Genomic DNA, 20,818 nt, shown 5'->3' on the forward strand with positions numbered 1-20,818 from the left:
CAGATACAGCTGTTGTTAGTAACTCAGAGAAGGTTTGGGAACCTTCAAGCTTCCAAGAGGTCCAAAGTTTAACCCCAGAGGATTCTGAGCCATGGTTAAATGCCATGAGGGCTGAACTTGATTCCTTAGAAAGGAACAGGACATGGGACCTAGTTTCAGGCCTGCCCAGGCCACAAAAGGTTTCAGTTATTGCAAAAAGTTCCTCAGTGTTAATTTTATGCATTTTTTAAAATCACCATGGTATTTAACAATAATATCTTATGTCCTTTAGAGGAGAAATTGTGAATTGTAGAATTTTAAATGCATGTCATCATCCTTGGCTTCACTCAGTTTTGTTTATAACACTCTTCCATTTTCTTCTAGTTGTGAGGGTGGGGGATGGGGAGGGGCCTCACAAGTGGAGAAGAGTAGCCTAAGGCCTCTCTCCATCTAAATTTGGCCCTGCTTAAACTACATAAATAATACAACTAGTTTTTATGTATACTCATAATACCGAGCAATCAGACCTACTGTTTAGCAAACAGCACAATGAAGTACTGATAAATAGCTGATTGCCTCCCACAAGAACTTTTGTTTCCCCAGTAATTGGATTAGTGCACCTAACATTTTACCATTTACCATTTGGGTTTCCATCCCCGTGCAAGGAGCTATATCAGCACACACACACACCGTCCCTTACGTGACTGGATTCCATACCAATGACAGACTTAGTTGGTCTCTAAAGTGCTACTGGAAGGATTTTTTTTATTTTGGATTCCTCTGTTGAGGCGCACAGAGGAGCCTGGCTGCCCAGAGCAGCAGAGGAGTGGCTTGGGGAGTTTGCAAATGGGCAGGTGAGATCCTAGCCACTCGAAGCCTGAGTGGAGGAGCCTGACTTTTGTGCTCCCCAGGACCTCTGTCCTTGGCAGAGGCCAGCCTAGCTAACCCCTAGGTATGCCCCGTCCCTGTGTTGCAAACCTCAAGAGCTAACTTCCCAAAGATCAGCTACATACTTGGCTGTTCCACAACAAATCTTTTTGTTGTGCCAAAATGCAGGGACTACGGGACAAGAATATAAGCGCTCCTAAGAGGTGGTCGATTCCTATGAATCCCCCCTCCCCCGGTTTCTATTACTGCATATTTCTGATGAGCAGCTTTCGTGATATAGCTGCTGCACAGAACCAAGGCCAGCCAGAAACAGTTTCCAGGCCTATATTGTGAGAACCGGGGTTTGAAGAGTTTGAAAAATGGCTTATATACTTGGGGTGTGTGTGTGTGTGTGTGTGTGTGTGTGTGTGTGTGTGCGCGCGCGCTTTTCAAAATGCATCACTGAGCATGCTGAAACCCAGGGCCAGATTTAGATTTGATGAGGCCCTAAGCTACTGAAGGTAATGGGGCTCTTTATATGCTTAGCTGTCCTTTGTCAACAACAAATTGTTGCTGTTTTTTGTGTTGAATATATGCTATATGGTAGGTAATTTATGGATCTAATAGATAACTAAAGCCATTTGCCACTGTTGCTGTATGTAGGTTTTATTTTATTTGTTTTTATCTTATATTTTGGAAATGTGCATCCAGGTTTTTTCCTTTAATCCCCCCCCCCCGCCCCGCCAAGAGAGTGGGTCCCTAAGCTATAGCTTGTTTAGCTTATACTGTATGTAAATCCGGCACTGCTCAAGCCCTTCCATTCAGGCACATGCCTAAAAGTACTATTTTCAGCTGTAGCTGATGCAAATGCCCCACCCATTGCTTCCCGGGAACAACAAATACTTGAAATAATAATAAATAACAACATATACATGCACACCACACATGGTGTTCAAAGCGCTTGACACGTTATTTCAGACCTCCGTACAATTCTTTTTAAAGCAAGTTGGCTATTAGTATCTCATTACTTATTTTATTTTTTTATTGAATTTATATACCGCCCTATACCTGGAGGTCTTAAGAGAACGAGGTGGCTTGCCGAAGGTCACCTACTTAGACAAGGGCAGAAGCGAGACTTAAACCGCAGGAAGCCTAGCTTCTCTTGGCTAACCACACGAAGGAATATTTCGGTAATCCAGGAACAACCTCAACACATGTTTTCTGGCATGAGTTCCTCCCTCCACCAAAATATTATTTGAGGGAAACTTGGAAAGAGCTGTATTTATGGGTAGAGCGGGGGAAATGGGGGAGGGGGCTTCGCGCCGCGGCCTGACGGACCCTCCGCGGCTCCCACCTCCCCCCGCGGAGGTCGTAGCAGTTCACGCCGGGACATGTAAACATCGCCCTCGGCAGGGAAGCAGGCCGCCCGGCCGGCGCAGAGCAAGCAGGCAGGCAAGCAAGCAGGCGGGGGGCGGCGTCACGGCCGGCATGCCGCGCACGCGCACCGAAGTTGCCGGCTCCTCGCCGGACGGAGCCGGCGAGCAGTTTGTGGCAAAGCCGGAGCCGGAGGAGCGGTCCTCATGGTGCAGCGCCAGGGCGGCGAGGAGGGCGCCGCCGATGCCGCCGCCGGAGGAGGAGGGCGGTGGGAGGCAGAAGATCCCCCTCCTCCCGGGAGCCACGAGGGGAACGGCGAGGATGGCGGGCTCTGCCAGGTGCACGAACTGGAAGCGGCAGCAGGCGCTGCGAGGCTCGGCGAGCGCGACGGCGGCTGTTTCCGAGGAAGTTTCCCTTGGAGACGCGGGACGCCCGGTGGGTGAGGGCAGGCGGGAGGGCATTGCCCCGCCGCCCAGGAGGACGCGGGGCGGGGAGAGAGGAGGGTGGCGAGCTGGCAGCAGGCAGGGCGAGGAGGCGCAACACCGCGCGGGTTGCGCTCCTCGGCCTCGGAGTCGGGCGGAGGCTCCGACCAGCGGGCGTCTCAGTGCCCTGCTGCGCCCTCGCCGCTTGGCCTCGTGGCAAGGCCGGCTGCATCTTGCCTCTTTCCATGCGAGGTGCCCGCGAGCTGCGCCTTTTAGGCTCTGCTCAAATCCTTGCCAACCTTGAATACATCCGCTTAAGGTAGTCATAACAACAACAACAACAACAATTATTGTTCTCTCTCGGTCCTCCTTGGTTCTTTGATTTGTGGTTCTGTTTATATAAAGTGCCATGCACGTGCGGCTCTCTTTCAAAAAAAAGGTGCATTTTCATTTTTAGGGATTAAGTTTCACCTTTGTTCTAAAACTTTTAAGAGGACGCATGGGCTTCAGAATTTCCCAGCGCCCTGTCAAGGCAGGTTAGTGCCTTTACCAAACACATCATGGTGTCAAGTTGAAAAGGTAAAGAGAAACCTTTCCCATCCCTGGTCTCTAACATCTTTGCCCTCCTAAGATCACTTAGCACAGGTTATCTATTCCTTAATACTGTAAGCTTTAATTTTCTTCCAATTTTTAAAATCCTGTGCTTATGTGTAAAAATCGATGTGTATGATATTGAGTAAGGAATTGGGGAATTGCATTTTAATTATTATAGAGTACTAGGGGCTGTGGAGGCAGGTGGCGCTGTGGGTTAAACCACAGAGCCTAGGGCTTGCCGATCAGAAGGTTGGCGGTTGGAATCCCCGCGATGGGGTAAACTCCCATTGCTTGGTCCTTGCTCCTGCCAACCTAGCAGTTCGAAAGCACCTCAAAGTGCAAGTAGATAAATAGGGACCGCTCCGGCAGGAAGGTAAATGGCGTTTCCGTGCGCTGCTCTGGTTCGCCAGAAGCGGCTTAGTCATGCTAGCCACATGACCTGGAAGCTGTACCCCGGAAGCTGTACGCCAGGTCCCTCGGCCAGTAAAGCGAGATGAGCGCTGCAATCCCAGAATCGTCCGTGACTGGACCTAATGGTCAGGGGTCCCTTTACCTTTACCACCCTGTTTCCCCTATTTTATAGGCGTAGTCATAAAATAAGCCATAGCAGGATTTTTAAGCATTCAAGGTCAAGGAATATAAGCCATACCCCGAAAATAAGACATAGTGATAGGCGCAGCAGCAATGCCAGCCAAGGCAGGAGGAGGAGGGAAAAAATAAGACATCCCCTGAAAATAAACCATAGTGGTTGTTTTTTTTTGTTTTTTGAGGAAAAATAAATAGAAGACGGTGTCTTATTTTTGAAGAAACACGGTAGGGCCTGTGTTTCTGTTTTCTCTGGTCGCAACTCCTCCATCATTTGATTTTGTCTTTTAATGTACATATTTTTCTGTGTATAAGACTACAGTATATTTTTTCCTAAATTTTTGAAGTTTAAAATAAGGGGTCGTCTTATACACGGATAGTGCATCGTGCATTTTCTTGATTTTGAGTCCCAAAAAATAGTGGGCGTCTATACACGGAAAAATACGGTATTATATACTGTATTTGGTGTTAGCCACCCTGAGCCCAGTCCTAGCTGGGGAGGGTGGGGTATAAATAAATTTATTATTCTTATTATTAGTCCCCCCACACTTTAAGAGAGAACTTCCCGAGAACTTCCCCTTCTCCATGCAAAGACAAACTTGCTTTTCACCTTCCCAACTCCATTTCTTCCTTCTGGCTGTACTTAGACTTCTCCCTCTTCCATTTCTCAGCTGCCTCATGTGAGAGAGATAAAGGATGCGGAACCCTCAAATATTCCATTGTATGAAGGTACTTCATTCAAACCTCTGCTGTTGTTTAAAACCACAATTTCCCTCTTCCTTCCATCCCTGCTTTAGTCTGACTTCTGCCACTATTTGAAACCACCACTTCTCCCCTCTCAGTGTCCCTCTCTTCTCGCTCCCATGCCATGGCCACCGCTGTTGTGCAATCTGCCTTCTCTTTAGCTCCCCTACTGCATCCTGACTTCATGTAATTCCAGGATTGTGATGGGGTACAACAAATCCACCAATGGGGGGGGGTGCGCTTTTTTTATGTATATAGGAAGATGTGTAGCTTGTATATGAAAACACAAGGGTGGTTATATTTTGTAAAGGGGTAAACTAAACTGTTGATGGTCCTATACTATGCGTCTCTCTTGACCTGAAGTACTGTAGTATGAAATATATTCTGCAACAAAAGACATTTTGTTCTACATCATAATTTGTGCTTGCACCCTCTCTTGCTAACATACAATTACATCAACATATGTAACTATCATGTTTAATCAGGCTGGCAATGGAAAAGCAATCTAATATTGTTTATTTTAATCATACATTGAAAAGCTATGTTAATATTTAATTATCTAATCATCTACCCCTTGGAGCCATAACCATTTTTGTTTTAAAGAGCGGTGATTTGTCAACCTAGCATTTTGTGAGCTGCTAGAAACAGTGCTTTCAGCAAGAGCAATCACAGTGTGTAGGATTAAGCTTGCGGAGAAATCTGTTATGTAGAAGTTTTAATCCAAGTTTATATGAGTTTGTACAGAGGCCTGGATAACACATGAACTATTTTGTTTTCCCCTTGCTGCTGTCACAACCGCTTTTCCAAATCAAGAGGGTCTTTAATATTATTTTGCATTTCTAGTGGTAAGTTCCTGTGATGGTCAGAGGCACTAGTCTCACACACAGTCTTTTGAAGCGTCTGTCAATAATGTAAAGGATTAGACAAATTCAGGGAGATAAAGGCTATCAGTGGCTATAAGTCAGGATGACTATACTCTTTTTCCATAGTTGGAGGCAATATGTTTTTGAATACCTGTTGCTGGAAACTGCAGGAGAGGAGAGTGCTGTTGTGTTTAGGTCCCACTTGCAGGTTTCCCATAGGAATCAGGTTGGCCACTGTGAAAACAGGATGCTGGACTAAATGGGCCACTGGCCTGATCCAGTATGGGCGTTGCTACATTCTGGAAGCCGTTGAGTAGGTTGTAGGATCATCCCATTTTGGGGACCTACAGTATAGTACTTATTTTGGATGTTGTAAACCTTTGTCTGGATTGTGTCACTACAAACATCAGGTGGATGAGGATTTGTGTGGTTGAATGCTCCTCCATATAGAATACTGTACCTATTTATTGTAATTTCAGTTCTCCATTTTGATCCTTCTCTTGAGAGCGGAGCTAGCCATATAACAGCATTAGGTAAATGGAATACTGATAGAATAACAATGTTTCTTAAAACTTGATATACCCAGCAGAGAAATTGTGGGTGTCACTTTTGTCAGTGCTGAATGGAAACCTAGTGTGCTTTGAGAACATAGGGACGTGGGAAGCTGCTTTATACAAAGTCAGATCATTGATCCATCTAGCTCAGTATTGTTGACACTGACTGGCAGCAGTTCCCTGGGGTTTCGGGAGGCATATTTCCCAGATCTACTTGGAGGCAACTTTGCATGCAAGATATGTGCTCTGCCGCTGAGTTGGGGCCATTCCCCAAGAGAGCCATTGTGTGACGAGGGATAGTGTTTGAAGAAGAGAGGAATGTTATCTTATTCCGTTCTTAAAGTTTACATTGAAAGGACAGATGCTCTAAAACCTATAATATTTTTCTTTCTTTTTAATTGCAGTAAGAAGGTCATTCGTTTCTACAGTGTTTGCTTTGCTAGTCTGGAATACCAGCCCAGCTTTTTTTATTAAAAAAGAAAGAGAAAGAAAGATACCTTTCTGACTATGATACCTTCCCTTTATAATATGAAAATTTGGTGTTTTGTTAATAATGCAGAGGTTCGCTTTTCCAGCATCCCTAAAGATCCTTTTATACAGCAACAACTTCAGAGAATTAGTGTCACATAGTCTGTGCAGAAGTCTGGCACTTTTATCTTTTAGGTACCAACCAAAGTAGACTACTACACCGAAACTTGATATTTTGTTCTTCACTCTGTAGATCAGCATGGCTTTTTTCCCCTTCTTCAGCTTCAGTCCATTCTGAGTCTCCTTATTTTAATCTAATATTTCAGACAAAAATTTCCATTAATGTGGGTCTGTATTGGACAACAAGAGCAAATTGGGGCAATAATATAATTAAGGGATCAAATCTATATTGCTCTGTATTGGCTAACGTTGTGAAGCTCTGCCAAAAGCTACACTGTAGGTTTGGAGAGAGAATGGCACGTTTGTTCTTCTAATAACACTTTAGATTAAAACCCATTATGATTAAACAGAGATGTGTGTGCTTTACCTCAAGCAGTAATATGCCTTGAGATTTAGCATCCTTTGAAATCTATTATTTTCTGTTCCAATATGTCACAGAGGCTCCTGCTCTGGAGCTTTTCTGAAAGAGAGTGGGCAGCCCTATTTAGTTCATTGTTATTGGAGTTTTCTTATATACCTGCCATAGATGATCTTTTTAAACCAACCCCCTCCCCAAATGTGTTCTTCAGATTTTGCCTATTCCTGTACAGGTGTCTCCCCACTCACACACAATCAGCACGTGCTTTCCCACTGACACGCACACCATTTGCAGTGCCGAAAGGGGGTTGGGTGGGGGCAGAACGGGGGAATCCTCACGTACACATATCCCGATGATGTGTGCGGCGGCCCCTCACATAACTGGGGATTCTCCTGTATTAAGGCTGCAGTCTTATTATTACACACACTTACAGTGGGATTTATATCTGAATAGACATGCATAAGATTATGCACAAATTAGAGGCCCAGGTGTTCTTTGTTACTCACTACTGCCCTGGTGCTTCAAGTACTGGTCTGATAGAAAGCCAGTGAAATTCTGTGGAAGTTAAACCCATGTGGATGTAACTTTCATTTCTTTTCATTTATTGGTTGCCTTTCTATCTCAACAGTATGTGGTCACATTAAATCACCATCTTAAGAACCTCTGGGGATTTTGAAGACAAATGTGTTGTGAAGAACCTATTCGTTGTGCCAAGTTTGTCCATGGCAGTCTAGAATTTAGGAGTAGACAGAAAACAAAGAGAAAGTTCTGAACATGAGCTAGAACTGACGTTTAGGAATATATGGAGGTGAAGGAGGACATCTCCACAGATAAACAGGAAGAAAAAGGACTAGAAAATGAAAGGGGTTTTCAAGAGAGATTAGGAAAATAGGAAGAGAATCTGAGATAGGGAGATTGCGAGAGGAGATGGTGGATTTCGCAAGATGGGAATATGCAACGTCATAGGATGAGCCCCAAGCTATCTGTATTGGTTTCAGTGGATTTTTTAAAAATAGCTTGGTTGGATCCTTTTTTTACATCCTGTTGCTACATGATCCAGTGTTGTAATCTTGTGGCCAAGTCTCCACAAATCTTTAGCACCACTTCTGAGTAAACTGGAATTTTAAATATGCCTTAGTACAGCCTTCACCAACCTGGTGTCCTCCAAATGTTTTGGACTGCAACTCCCATCAACACAGCTGCCTGGGGCTGATGGGAGTTGTAATCCAAAGCATCTCAATGGCACCAATTAGGTGAAGACTGCTTTAGTATGTAAGAATATATCAAAAGCTGTTCCATAACAGACCTATTGTGCATAAGGATGGAAGGAGTGTTGGTTTCAGTTCTCTCAGTTATCTACATTTCTATAGCAATTTGTGAAAATTCTTTTTTAAAATCTTCTTGAAAATTCTTCAGCATTTTAGTGTGATTTTTCCCCCCTAACACATTTTTATGTGCGGTTTTGACTAGTGAGCACATTTTCCCAATCAATTTCTCCTAATGTAATGAATTTTTGCATTATATGTTCACTAATATATTCATTTGTATGCACACTCCCCCCCCCCATATATGCACAAGCATTCTTTGGTTGGAGAACTACACAGCAAATTCTGGGTGAGCGTGAATTTTGGAGGATGCCAATGTTTTGATTCTCATATTGTTTCAGAAGGTGCAAATTTGATACAATTTGCCTTTAGATGCAAATTGAATCACATTTCTCCCCTTTTGCTCCAGGGAATGCCTCCAGAGAATTCCATAAGTAGATGCCTCTTTTAGGACAAAACGAGGAAAGTGTTGTGTTAGTATGCCATATTATGAATGGGAAACGTAACCAAATGACTTTTAGATTTGGATAGGCTAAGAGTAGCAGTGCTCAGATTTTATTTCCAGGAATTGATTTTATCTAGAAGAGAGTTGTTTGCACCTTTTTGCATGAAGGCTGATAGAAGGACCCTGTCTACTTAACCGTGGTAAAACCCATGTCCAACTCCTCATACCAAGTACATTCTCACATTAAGCCTAACTTCGTTGTGTCCAATGCTTGGAGATTTCAGCCCTTTCAAAACAGAGAGACAGCTGCTGCTCAAAAGTTGACTTTAGCAGTTGAAATCCTGGGACCAAGGCAGGCAAAGCATCTCTCTGCATATTCTGTCACCTTGGATTCACAGCTGCTGAATGTTAGAAAACATTGGTTCTCAGCTTCAAGGTTGCTTATCAGCTTCCAGGTTGTGATTCCAAGTTGCTTAGCAACCGACAGAAATGCCCTGTCAAACCACTGCTTTCTTCTGAAGATAACTCTGTTGCCTCTCTAATCTTCTTAGATGGTATCCCTACACAGCTAACAGTTCCAGGATTCAAGGTTCTTTTTTATATTATTTTTTAACAAAACAGCATTATATTTGTTCTGGATATAAATAAGTTGTGGGAAAGAAACTGCGGTGGCATTCTACCACCTCTACCCAGAATTAAAGGTAAAGGGGCCCCTGACCATTAGGTCCAGTCGTGTCCGACTCTGGGGTTGCGGCGCTCATCTCGCTCTATAAGCCAAGGGAGCCGCCGTTTGTCCGCAGACAGCTTCCGGGTCATGTGGCCAGCATGACAAAGCTGCTTCTGGCGAACCAGAGCAGCGCACGGAAACGCCGTTTACCTTCCTGCCAGAGCGGTCCCTATTTATCTACTTGCACTTTGATGTGCTTTCGGGGATACTAGAGTTAAGATATTTGCACAGCAGGATAACTTCCTCTAAGTAGCCAGCTCATTGTAAAATAATAGGGTATCACACTGTATATATACTGTAACAAGTAGAAATAACCATATTTAGTGGGTGTAAGTTGTATCTTTATTCATTACAAGTAGATAAGAAAACTAATATTTTACACTTGCTTTAAAAACTCAAGATTTTTCCTAATACAAATATGATGTAAGGTTGGTTTCTTAAGTGTTACCCAACAATACTTGGGAAAACACTGGGAAAGATGCATGAGCCTGCAGTAATTTTCATTCACATAGCCTCGGTAATGCAGGTTAATATTTCTTGATGCCAAAAGTTATCACAATGGTTGGTGATCTCTGTAATGAATGTGGCAGATGGACCTATTTTGCAAACATGGTGCATGGATTTATACATCCCATTCTTAGACTACTTTTTTTTTTAAAAAAGTTGCAAAAATGCAACATGCAGATAAACAGACATTTTGTAAAATTACAGTCCATATACCATAATGTCAAAAATTGCTGTTAACTTTTTTTAAAAAAACACCAACCGTATACTTTCAATTGCAATTGTTTCTTTCCCTCCTCAAAGTAGACATACGTTTCAAATTCAGTTGAAGAAATTACAGCTAAATTGTTAATTGCTAACTGGAAACTGTTTTGTTTCAGGAATAAAGGGGGAAATTACCTGTCCAGGGCTTGGCCTGTTCTATACGCTGCTGTCTGCCTTTCTCTTCTCTGTGGCATCTTTATTCCTCAAGAAAATTGAAGGTGTGCACTCAGTGGAAGTCAGTGCCATTAGATGTGTTTTTCAAATGACATTTGTCCTTCCTGGTTTAATATACTTCAGGTGAGTATTATGCCTCCTTTGTATAAGGCAAGGCTAAGAAAAAAATGCTCTTTGGATTTATTATTATTACCATTTATTTATATTCCGCTTTTTGGGCCAAAGTATACAGTAAAAAGCTATGGTTTTCCCAGTAGTGATATATGGAAGTGAGAGCTGGACCATAAAGAAGGCTTATCGCCGAAGAATTGATGCTTTTGAATTATGGTGCTGGAGGAGACTCTTGAGAGTCCCATGGACTGCAAGAAGATCAAACCTATCCATTCTGAAGGAAATCAGCCCTGAGTGCTCCCTGGAAGGACAGATCGTGAAGCTGAGGCTCCAGTACTTTGGCCACCTCATGAGAAGAGAAGACTCCCTGGAAAAGACCCTGATGTTGGGAAAGATTGAGGGCACAAGGAGAAGAGGACGACAGAGGATGAGATGGTTGGACAGTGTTCTCGAAGCTACAAACATGAGTTTGACCAAACTGCGGGAGGCAGTGGAAGACAGGAGTGCCTGGCATGCTCTGGTCCATGGGGTCATGAAGAGTCGGACATGACTAAACGACTAAGCAACAACAACATACAGTAAAAATTCTACAAAATGCCATAAATCGGCAAAGGAAACAATAAATGGAGGGGCAGAGAAAAGCCTTCCCTGGGCGGAAGACTAATGAGCTCACCAACCTTGCATCCCACACTCTGTGAGGCTAGAGGCCTGAAGAGACGAGGCTTATGCCAACAAGAATTAAGGCTGCTCTCGCAATTATTCAGGGATTCAAGGCAAGCAAGTAGGCCTTCAATCTGTGGGTCACAGTGCCGCTTCTGCCATTTTGGACTCCAGCTACAGCTGACCAAACCAAAGGAGCACTGCATGCAGTGTTTGGGCTAGAGCACATCATTATGATGGGACACTCATTTTATCAATTTCAATGAGTGCTGCAAAGTAGCAAGAGAAAGATATTTCTAGCCAACTGTATGCCCTGCCTTCGTGTAGCTATGTCCATAGTAAGGGAACACTCTATGGCAGGCTTCCTCAAACTTGGCCCTCCAGAGACTACAGTTCCCATCATCCCTAACCACTGGTCCTGCTAGCTAGGGATCATGGGAGTTGTAGGCCAAAAACATCTGGAGGGCCGAGTTTGAGGAAGCCTTCTCTATGGAGTGGGAAGCTCCATCCACGTTCTGATCTATTCCTGTGGCTTTCTAGACTTCTTGCACAATGGATGTTTGCTGGGGACCAGAATGCAGAAGTGTCTGTTGCAATGATTAGAATGCAGACGTGTCTTCAATTCTCCAGAGCAGAAGCCGCAGTGATTCCCTCAAATACCCTAAAATCTAGCCTACAAAACACAAACATAGTGCTCAGCACAGCATTCTTCACTTTTATAGTTCACCGGAAAACAAGCTAATAAGCAGATTTTAAGGGTGTGAGAGTATACAGTAAATACAGTCGTCATCTACTGTAGAGTCACTGGTATATCTATTATCACGATATCTAGAAAAACAAACATGCCAGGTGCTTCACGTAAATTGTGAGTCTTTTTTTTTTAAAAAAAAAACCTATTGGTTTTCAGTAGCTTCTCAGCCTTTTGGCTCAGAACAAGTGTAAAAATCACTGGTTCTCATAGATTTCTAATGCTAAGGTAACACTATGTATATTGCTCTATGAATTGTCATTTTTAGGATTAATAATGTACCTTTTTAGCACTATTAGTATAAGTCAAAAGTGAATACTATATGTGAAAGTGGGTCCTATGGTACAGGTTAGAAGTCAGAGGTGAATCTTGGGTCTGGACTAGTTGAAGACCACTGAAACTGCCAAAAACATTCTAGAAAGTATAATAAAAATAGTAATATTTATAATACTGATAGTTGCTCCAAAAATGAAAAGCCCAACACCCTGCCCCATGCAAGTACTGTACAAGCTTAAAATCCACAGCCTTCCTGCCACCCAGCAAAATGACCCAAAGGATCCTTTGATAACAACCCTCCCTGATGTCTGCTGGTGCCCTTTCACATGCTGGCTGGCTCATCTCCATATGTCCTGGAAATAAAGAGTTGTTCCTCAAGTCACCCAGTTGCTGCATCTCAGGCTGCAAGCTACAAACTAAGAGCTGAAGGCCAAAGAGCCTTTACAGTGGTACCTCTGGTTAGGAACTTAATTCGTTCCGGAGGTCCGTTCTTAACCTGAAACTGTTCTTAACCTGAAGCACCACTTTAGCTAATGGGGCCTCCTGCTGCCGCCCTGCTGCCGATTTCTGTTCTCATCCTGAAGCAAAGTTATTAACCTGAGGTACTATTTCTGGGGTAGCGGAGTTTGTAACCTGAAGCGTTTGTAACCCGAGGTCGCGCTCTATAACCATTTGATCAAAATGCATCAAAGTTGGGGACACTATTGGAACATGAGTCCTAGTAGTGTCAGCGTTGGAAAAATCATAGTGTTATTTAACATTCAGTGATCTGAAATTCACTGCAAGTCCTATTGATGCATGAATATGGAAACCTTAAGCCATGAGTTAAATTATACACATCTCTCCTTCTTTCATTTTAGAACAGGATTTCTGGGACCAGAAGGCAAACGACTAGTTCTTTTCTTTCGAGGATTGCTCGGCTCTAGTGCAATGATTCTTCTCTATTATGCTTTCCAAGTGATGCCTCTTGCTGACGCTACAGTCATTACTTTCAGCAGCCCAGTTTTTACATCGCTGTTGGCCTGGATATTCCTTAAGGAGAAGTATAGTCCTTGGGATATTCTTTTCACTCTGTTTACAATCACCGGAGTGGTGCTTATTGCAAGACCACCTTTTTTATTTGGATCCAGAGTTGCTGGAATAGAAGAAGAGTACAAAGATCGCCTGAAAGGAACACTAGCAGCTGTTGCAAGTGCCATAGCTGCCGCGTCAACTTTTGTTATATTAAGGAAGGTGGGGAAATCGGTGCATTATTTTTTGTCCATTTGGTATTATGCAGTAATTGGGTTAATAGTTTGCCTAATAGTGCTTTTTGTAATGGGTGAGTGGAGTTTGCCCAACTGTGGCATAGATAGATTTCTCTTGGTATTAATTGGAGTGTTTGGTCTTGGTGGCCAAATATTCCTTACAAAAGCACTACAGATAGAGAAAGCTGGTCCTGTTGCTATAATGAAAACAATGGACGTGGTGTTTGCTTTTATCTTCCAAATTCTTTTCCTCAATCATTTGCCTACGTGGTGGACAGTCGGAGGTGCCCTTTGCGTAGTAGCTAGCAGTTCCGGAACTGTCATTCGAAAGTGGTATCAAAGCTCGAAAAAGAGCACCGGAAATGAAATTTGAGAAGTGGGGTGTTATTTCACTTCTGAAACAGGGCAAATCACATGAGTATTTATTTTAAATAATTCACCACCACCTTTCCAGGCACTTCTCTCTGCCAAAGAGCGAGACTTCCGCCTGCACAGGTAGGGCTGAAGTGTGTTCCTAGTTCAATGTTTCAATTTGGTAATGTTTCTGTTTTGTTTTGTTATTTCTACTAGTTGTTGCTTTGGCATAGTTATTTTTCTATATTTTGGTGACGCAGATCTTAAAATGTATTTATAGCAATATAAACTGAGATATATATATGTACATATCCCTCTTTTTTATTATTACATTGTGCCTGAATAGACGGAGCAAAGGCCATATTGGCTACTACTATTCAGCTGCTACGATTCAAGGAAAAGAAAAGACAATGGCCAGTTGTCCAGGGGGGCATTTCTTTTCAGTGGAACGTATTGCAGCTGTACCCATGCTCAGTACTATGCAAAATGTTTTGAATGTCTGTCTGTTTAACTATGCAATTAAAGTAGCACCTACTTGTCAGTTTTGCCAGAATTTTGGATTTAAGGATGGTGGACAGTTTAAGCCCCTGTGTACTAAGAGGGGGATGCACCAGAAGCTACTGCATTCCAAAGACCCACAATAAGCTGGTACGCTGATGATGCATCAACACTGCCACATGCCATTGCAAATTATGCTAGTATGCATTCTCAGGATTGACGTGTCTATCAACTTAAATCCAAGCATTTTGGCATAAGTGGGTTTTGCCTATCATAATAATTCTGGAATAGTGTTTGCATTAGTCCATATACTGTAGCAACACAAAACAACAAGCGGCTTGATCTATTGCCCTGAATTTGTGAGCTTGTCATAGACATCCCATTCACTATAGTGGAGAAGACAGAGGCAGCAGGTCTTTGCATGTCTTTCTTGGTACAGTCGTACCTTGGTGGACAAACGCCTTGCGACTTGAACGTTTTGGCTCCTGAACGCCGCAAACCCGGAAGTAGGTGTTCCAGTTTGCGAACGTTCCTTGGAACCCAAATGTCTGATGTGGCTTCTGCCACTTCCAGTTGGCTGCAGGAGCTTCCTGCAGCCAATTGGAAGCCATGCCTTGGTTTCTGAATGTTCGGAAGTTGAATGGACTTCCAGAACGGATTCCGTTCGACTTCCGAGGTACCACTGTATTGGTGCAAAAACAGAAAGCCAAGCCTTGTTCAGACATGAAATGACATTGTATTGCATTTGTTGTGATGGACGTGTACAACATAACATGAAAATGTCTGAAATGTATGTTTAACCACAAATGTACACATGAACTAGAATCTGGTTTTACAACCAACAAAACTTGTTCTGCAGATGTTGCCCGCACTCACATTTGACTGTGTTATAGTTGCATTTATGAGAGCAGCATGTCAGTGTATAATAATGGTCAGCTAAACCACGGAGATGGTATCAGTGTGATCAGCGTTTTGTATCTTTCTTTCTCCTCACTGCTTGTTCATTGCTAACATTTCCTGTTTGGTGTAACCCAAGCCAAGTTCCCATCCATAGTTACATTGGTGTCTTCATCACCAGATATAAAAATAGAACAATGCTCAGGAGATTCCAAATCCCATCCCTCAGAGCTGGTTTTTCATTAAAACACAAATGGCTTTGTTTTCATGTAGTTGACCCCTGAAACTGGATGCTACCCCATTTCTATTTTCATTTAGAATTCTGTTATAGAAAAGTCAAGGTGAAAACATCATTAAAACAAACTACAATATGCAACAGATTAGGCTAGCATTTCCCTGTATGCACCTTATTTTCAGCTAGCTAATGTGAAAAGCATATCATGAAGCATTCATTGAAACACAAATCCAGTCACCCCAGAACTTCCTGGTGTCAATGTACTTTAGTAAGTGGAATCAATGTGAGAGCACCAGACATCACTCTGATTGCACAGATAATTGTGATAAATAAAATTACTAATGCATATTCAATATTCAGAATAAAAACATGTCATTACATGTCAGTACTCTCTGAATATACTGTACAGTCGTACCTTGGTTTTGGAACAGCTTAGTTCCCGAACGTTCTGGCTCCCAAACACTGCAAACCCGGAAGTGACTGTTCCAGTTTGTGAACTATTTTTGGAATAGTTCCAAACATCTGACGGGGCTTCCGATTGGTTCCTACAGCCAATCAGAAGCTGTGCTTTCGTTTCCGAACATTTTGGAAGTCGAACAGACTCCCGGAACAAAATCTGGTTGACTTCCAAGGTACGACTGTACAGTAAGAATATTGCACAAAGTTGTTGTTAGTCTATAAAAAAACAGCTTAGTCACTTGCATTGCAGGGCTTCCTCACTTGCAACTGTGGGGAAGTCTGACCAATGAGCCTGGAAATATTTCCAGTATGAGAAACCACTTCTTTCCAAAAAGACAGTCACTGTGAGCCTAGCTAGGTTTTAAAATTATATAACTTCTTCCCTCCAATAAGGAACTGTTCTTGCTTATTTTCCCCTAGAGCTCGTTCTCCATCCTGAGAGGGTAGAAAAAGAGAAGCATATATATATGCTGCAGCTGATCTTCTTGGGAATTGGGGTCCTTGAGGCATAGGAAGCCAGGAAACTGCCTTGACATCAGTTCAGACAAGTTGCCCATCTAGTTACCAATGCTGTTTTTTTGACTTAGTTAACTGTGTGTGCCTATACATGTCCACATGGAAACAAGCCTTACTGGACTTACTTCCAAGTAAGTGTGCATAGGATTGCAGCCTTAATAGTACCTGGAGACAGAGGGAAGAGACATGGGTACATGGCAGCCTCATACTCCTCATAGCATGCATATGCTATTCTTGTTTCAGGTGATAGAAATCCATTGGGCAGGATAGACATTTATTTTCATGTAAAAATGGAAAAGAAAAGAAAATACATGTCCATGTTGTCCTCTGCTCCTCCCAAATTCTCCTGCAAGCTGACAATTATTTAAACAATACGGGTAACTTGAATCAATCTCACTGTTTTTGTTTAATCCCAGTTATGGCTGAAATTGATTCAGTTTAAGTAAAAAAAAAAAGTTCTGTAAAACAGTTCAGCACACCTCTGGAATTGTTTCAGTTCATGGACTATACAGAAAATTAGTTTATTGTACCTTAAGCATCAGCCATTATTAAGTATTATGAAGTATGCCTTTAATAGAAATAGAACATGTAGAGCACTAGACTGTTATACTATTGAACATCCTAATCTTTTAAGAGGACAAATCTCAGGACAAGCCCAAGATGTGTAAAAATCTTCCCAATACAGATTTCACGTGCTCATGATTCCTTTGGACCTGAAAGTCTTGACCTGTGAGTGTTATCACACTAAAAATGAATGAATGGATCCCTTATCTCGAACCTCTGTGCTTAATTTAGAGTCCTGTTCAGGTTTAACAGATCCCTTCAGGTAAAGTTTGGGTTCTGTTTTGTTCTGTAAAGGGTTGGTCTGGTTTTTGGTTCATATTTGTTTTGATTTCATGAACCCAGCATTTCATCCCATTGATGTGATTTGAAAATGTCCTTGCTAACTGAATAACCCAATTATATGCATGCTAATTTAGAAGCAAGGCCCACTATATTTAGTGGGACTTAATTGCCAAGTAAGTGCACATAGTCACTTTTACTTGACAATAAGTACTACATACAGTCAAACCTCAGTTCCTGAACGGCTCCGTTTTTTAATGATTCGGCTCCCGAACGCCAAAAAACTGGAAGTAAATGTTCTGGTTTTCAAACGTTTTTCAGAAGCCGAATGTCCGACGCAGCTTCTGTTGAGTGCAGGAAGCTCTTGCAACCAATTGGAAGCCGTGATTTGGTTGTCGAACGTTTCAGAAGCTGAACAGGCTTCCTGAACGGATTACGTTTGACAATGGAGGTTTGGCTGTATTTAGACAAATGGAACTTTTAAGTTGATTTATTTAGAATCAGGGTGCTACCGTAATGCAGATTTATCTCTGGTACTGCATTATTAGTTACTCTTTGGCTTTTAATTATATTTCATGATTCTCATAAGAGTAACAGTCATAAAAGGGAACCAAATAACCAACAGGAAGAATAGTGCAGTGAGACCGCAACATATGCAGGATTACATTTCACAATTGCACCCAAAGACAAAACACATTGGGTCCAATGGCAGGTGGGATTGCTAAAGTCATTTCCCCAGACATCACCTCATTCCCACCCCCCTTAAAAATTATTTACTGTTATGCCAAGCGCATAAAGCAGAATGTGCACATAAGTTGCAGGCTCACTGTACTATAGCAAAGCAACAAGGACAGCAATAGAAGTAATAAAAGTCCCAGAAGTAGAAGAACAGAACTATATTAGAGCAATTGTGAAATTCTAAAAGGATAAAATAACTACCCAGAACAACTCATGAGGTTTAGCATCATGCTAAAAAGTTGAATGTTTCTTGGCGTAAGCCTGGGGTCACCAGTGCACTGCCCTGGGCTGGCACCAGTGTGCCCAACTACCTCCTATGGCACCTACAGCAGGTCTCAAGCAAATATCCCTTCAAAAATCTACAGTGCATAAGAAACTGTTTATTGCTCCTGTTTATACTGCTTTGGCCTCTCCTATATTGAACACGCCCTCTTACAAACAGGTCCGTATTCATTGGATGCCATCTTTGGGCATCCACATTCCTTTCTGTTCTGAACAGAGGAGAGGTGTAAAGAGCTCTCTGAGTGAACGCCACAGTGGCTGACCTAGGTGCTTCCTTTCCATCGATGGGCATGACCACACCATTCTGTGGTCTTGTCTCATTTCCTGCCCTTTTTGATGTGGAAGGAATTTTGTGTTACTTCACATCCCCATGGCAGCCATTTTGCGGCTGGTGCCTCCATAGTACTTGCTCTAAATTCCAAAGGTATCCACTGGCCCCCAAAGGTTGGTGACCCCCTTGCACAAAGCTATGAATGGATACCAGTTCAATTGTCGGAATGTGTTTGTCCCACGGAGGTGTGCATTTCTTTAGTGAACTGGTCTGTTGAGGCTGCAGTATTGTACACACTTGCCAGGGAGTAATGAATAGGATTCCTCTGTAAAGCTCCCTTCTCATTGGTTAAATGGCATATGGTTATTATTCCATTGCAAACATATTTCCAATATTTCTCTAGGGTGAGTGGGGAACCTGTGACTCTCTAGATATTGGTGGGCTGCAGCTCCCATCATTCCTGGCCATTGGTTGTGCTCATTGGGTCTAATGGGAGGTGAAGTCCAGTAACATCTGGGGGGTGAGTGGGGACAAGTTCCCCAGTGCTGCTGTGGGAAATTAAATCTAGCTAATCCTAAATTACCTAATCCAGGCATAGGCAACCTTCAGCCTTCCAGATGTTTTGGCCTACAACTCCCATGATCCCTAGCTAACAGGACCAGTGGTCAGGGATGATGGGAATTGTAGGCCAAAACAACTGGAGGGCCGAAGGTTGCCTATGCCTGACCTAATGCAAAACTGGCATTACTTGGAAAAGATCTATTTAGGATGGTGCTAAGCTCCTGAGAAATTAGTTTTTAAATTACGTTTTCTTTTTTCTTTTCAAACCACCCTGGGATTAATTGAGGGGCGGCATTAAAATACTTCAAACTAAATAAAAAAAATAGTTTAGGGTAGCTTTCAACTGCCAGATATGCACACTCCATATGTAGCACTGTGCTAGTCTTGTAGAAGTCTCTCCAGCCTTTTTAAGCTATCATAATTTTTAATCCTATGTAGCTTTCATTAATGCATACAAATGCCAATGGATTATCTTTAACCTATTATACTTTGCAAAGGGGGAAGTAGATTTGAATTGTACTATTCCTGTGTCTCTTTCCAGTTTTCCTCAGCAATTACCAAGGTGTTATGGGTTAGTCACAGTATAGTGACCATCAACTGTGGTGGCTTGTCCAAAGAGAACATATCAGAATGAGCAGCACAGTAGATTGTTTAGGGCCTGTTCAACATAAGATAGATCTAATAATACAAATATACATAGAAAAGATGGTGTATCTTTTTTGTCTTTTGGAGGTCCTGCTTGATGTACCTAATGCCAATATGTTGCTATATTGCCAGTAGACAGTCATCATGGTGAAGCAGGAACTCTTGAATCCGGTTCTTCAAGAAGTGTCTCTGATGTTAAAGAACCACCAATGCAAAAATGCTTTTGAATACCGTATATGCAATCTCTATTTTTGCAAAATATCAGGGAGCTAAGCTGGATGGCCCTTGCACTACTTTCATCTCCTTTATTGCACCTTGTTAAGCTGTTTTTGTAGCGGCTGCTGTTTTGTAGCAGATGCTTATTTTTTTATAGGCAACTTTTTAATTTCCTGGATTTTGAAATGTAAAGTATATTTTAATAAGAAGTTTATATGATTTCATAAATTCTAATAAATACAATGAAAAATACACGCTTGGTTTCATTGATATCAGAAGAGTCTCGCAGCTATTCAAGCTGACGTGAAGGAATAAACAATAAGCTGTGGTTTCCTTAGAAGACCCTTCCCGAATCTATCCAAAGATGTATCTAAGTCCAGCATTCAGTTCTCACATTTTACAACTAGATGCTTATCCTCCAATAATTTTTCTAAACCCCTTTAAAGTCATCCAAGTTGGGGGCCATTACTACATCTTGTGAAGCACTTCTTTTTGTCTGCCCTGAATCTTCCAACATGCAGCTTCACTGAATATTCCTGGGTTCCGTTCTTCTGAGAGAACAATATCTCCCTATCTACTTTCCCCACACCATGCAAAATGCTATACATCTTTATTATTAATAATAATAATAATTAAATTTGTATACCATGTCCCTCACACAGCTTTTCTCCAACTAAAAGCCCTATATTTTGTAACTTTCCCTCATGGGGGAATTGGTCCAGCCCTGTTATCATTTTAGTTGCCCCTCCCCCTTTTGAACCTTTTCAATATTCTTTTTTAGATGTGGCAACCAGAACTATGCACTGTGAATACAGCCCCATCATAGAGCTGGCT

General features: G+C 42.3%; 1 protein-coding gene across 1 annotated transcript; it reads left to right on the forward strand.

Annotated features, from left to right (window-relative positions):
* Positions 1-2,375: 2,375 nt before the first annotated feature.
* On the forward strand, positions 2,376-20,818 carry SLC35G1 (solute carrier family 35 member G1). The gene is made up of 3 exons (XM_035138524.2): positions 2,376-2,655; positions 10,370-10,550; positions 13,083-20,818. The coding sequence occupies exons 1-3, from the start codon at positions 2,427-2,429 to the stop codon at positions 13,840-13,842; spliced, it is 1,170 nt and encodes a 389-aa protein (XP_034994415.2). The 5' UTR covers positions 2,376-2,426; the 3' UTR covers positions 13,843-20,818.

This window comes from Zootoca vivipara, chromosome 5 (assembly GCF_963506605.1).
Source record: "Zootoca vivipara chromosome 5, rZooViv1.1, whole genome shotgun sequence".
NCBI lineage: Eukaryota > Metazoa > Chordata > Lepidosauria > Squamata > Lacertidae > Zootoca > Zootoca vivipara.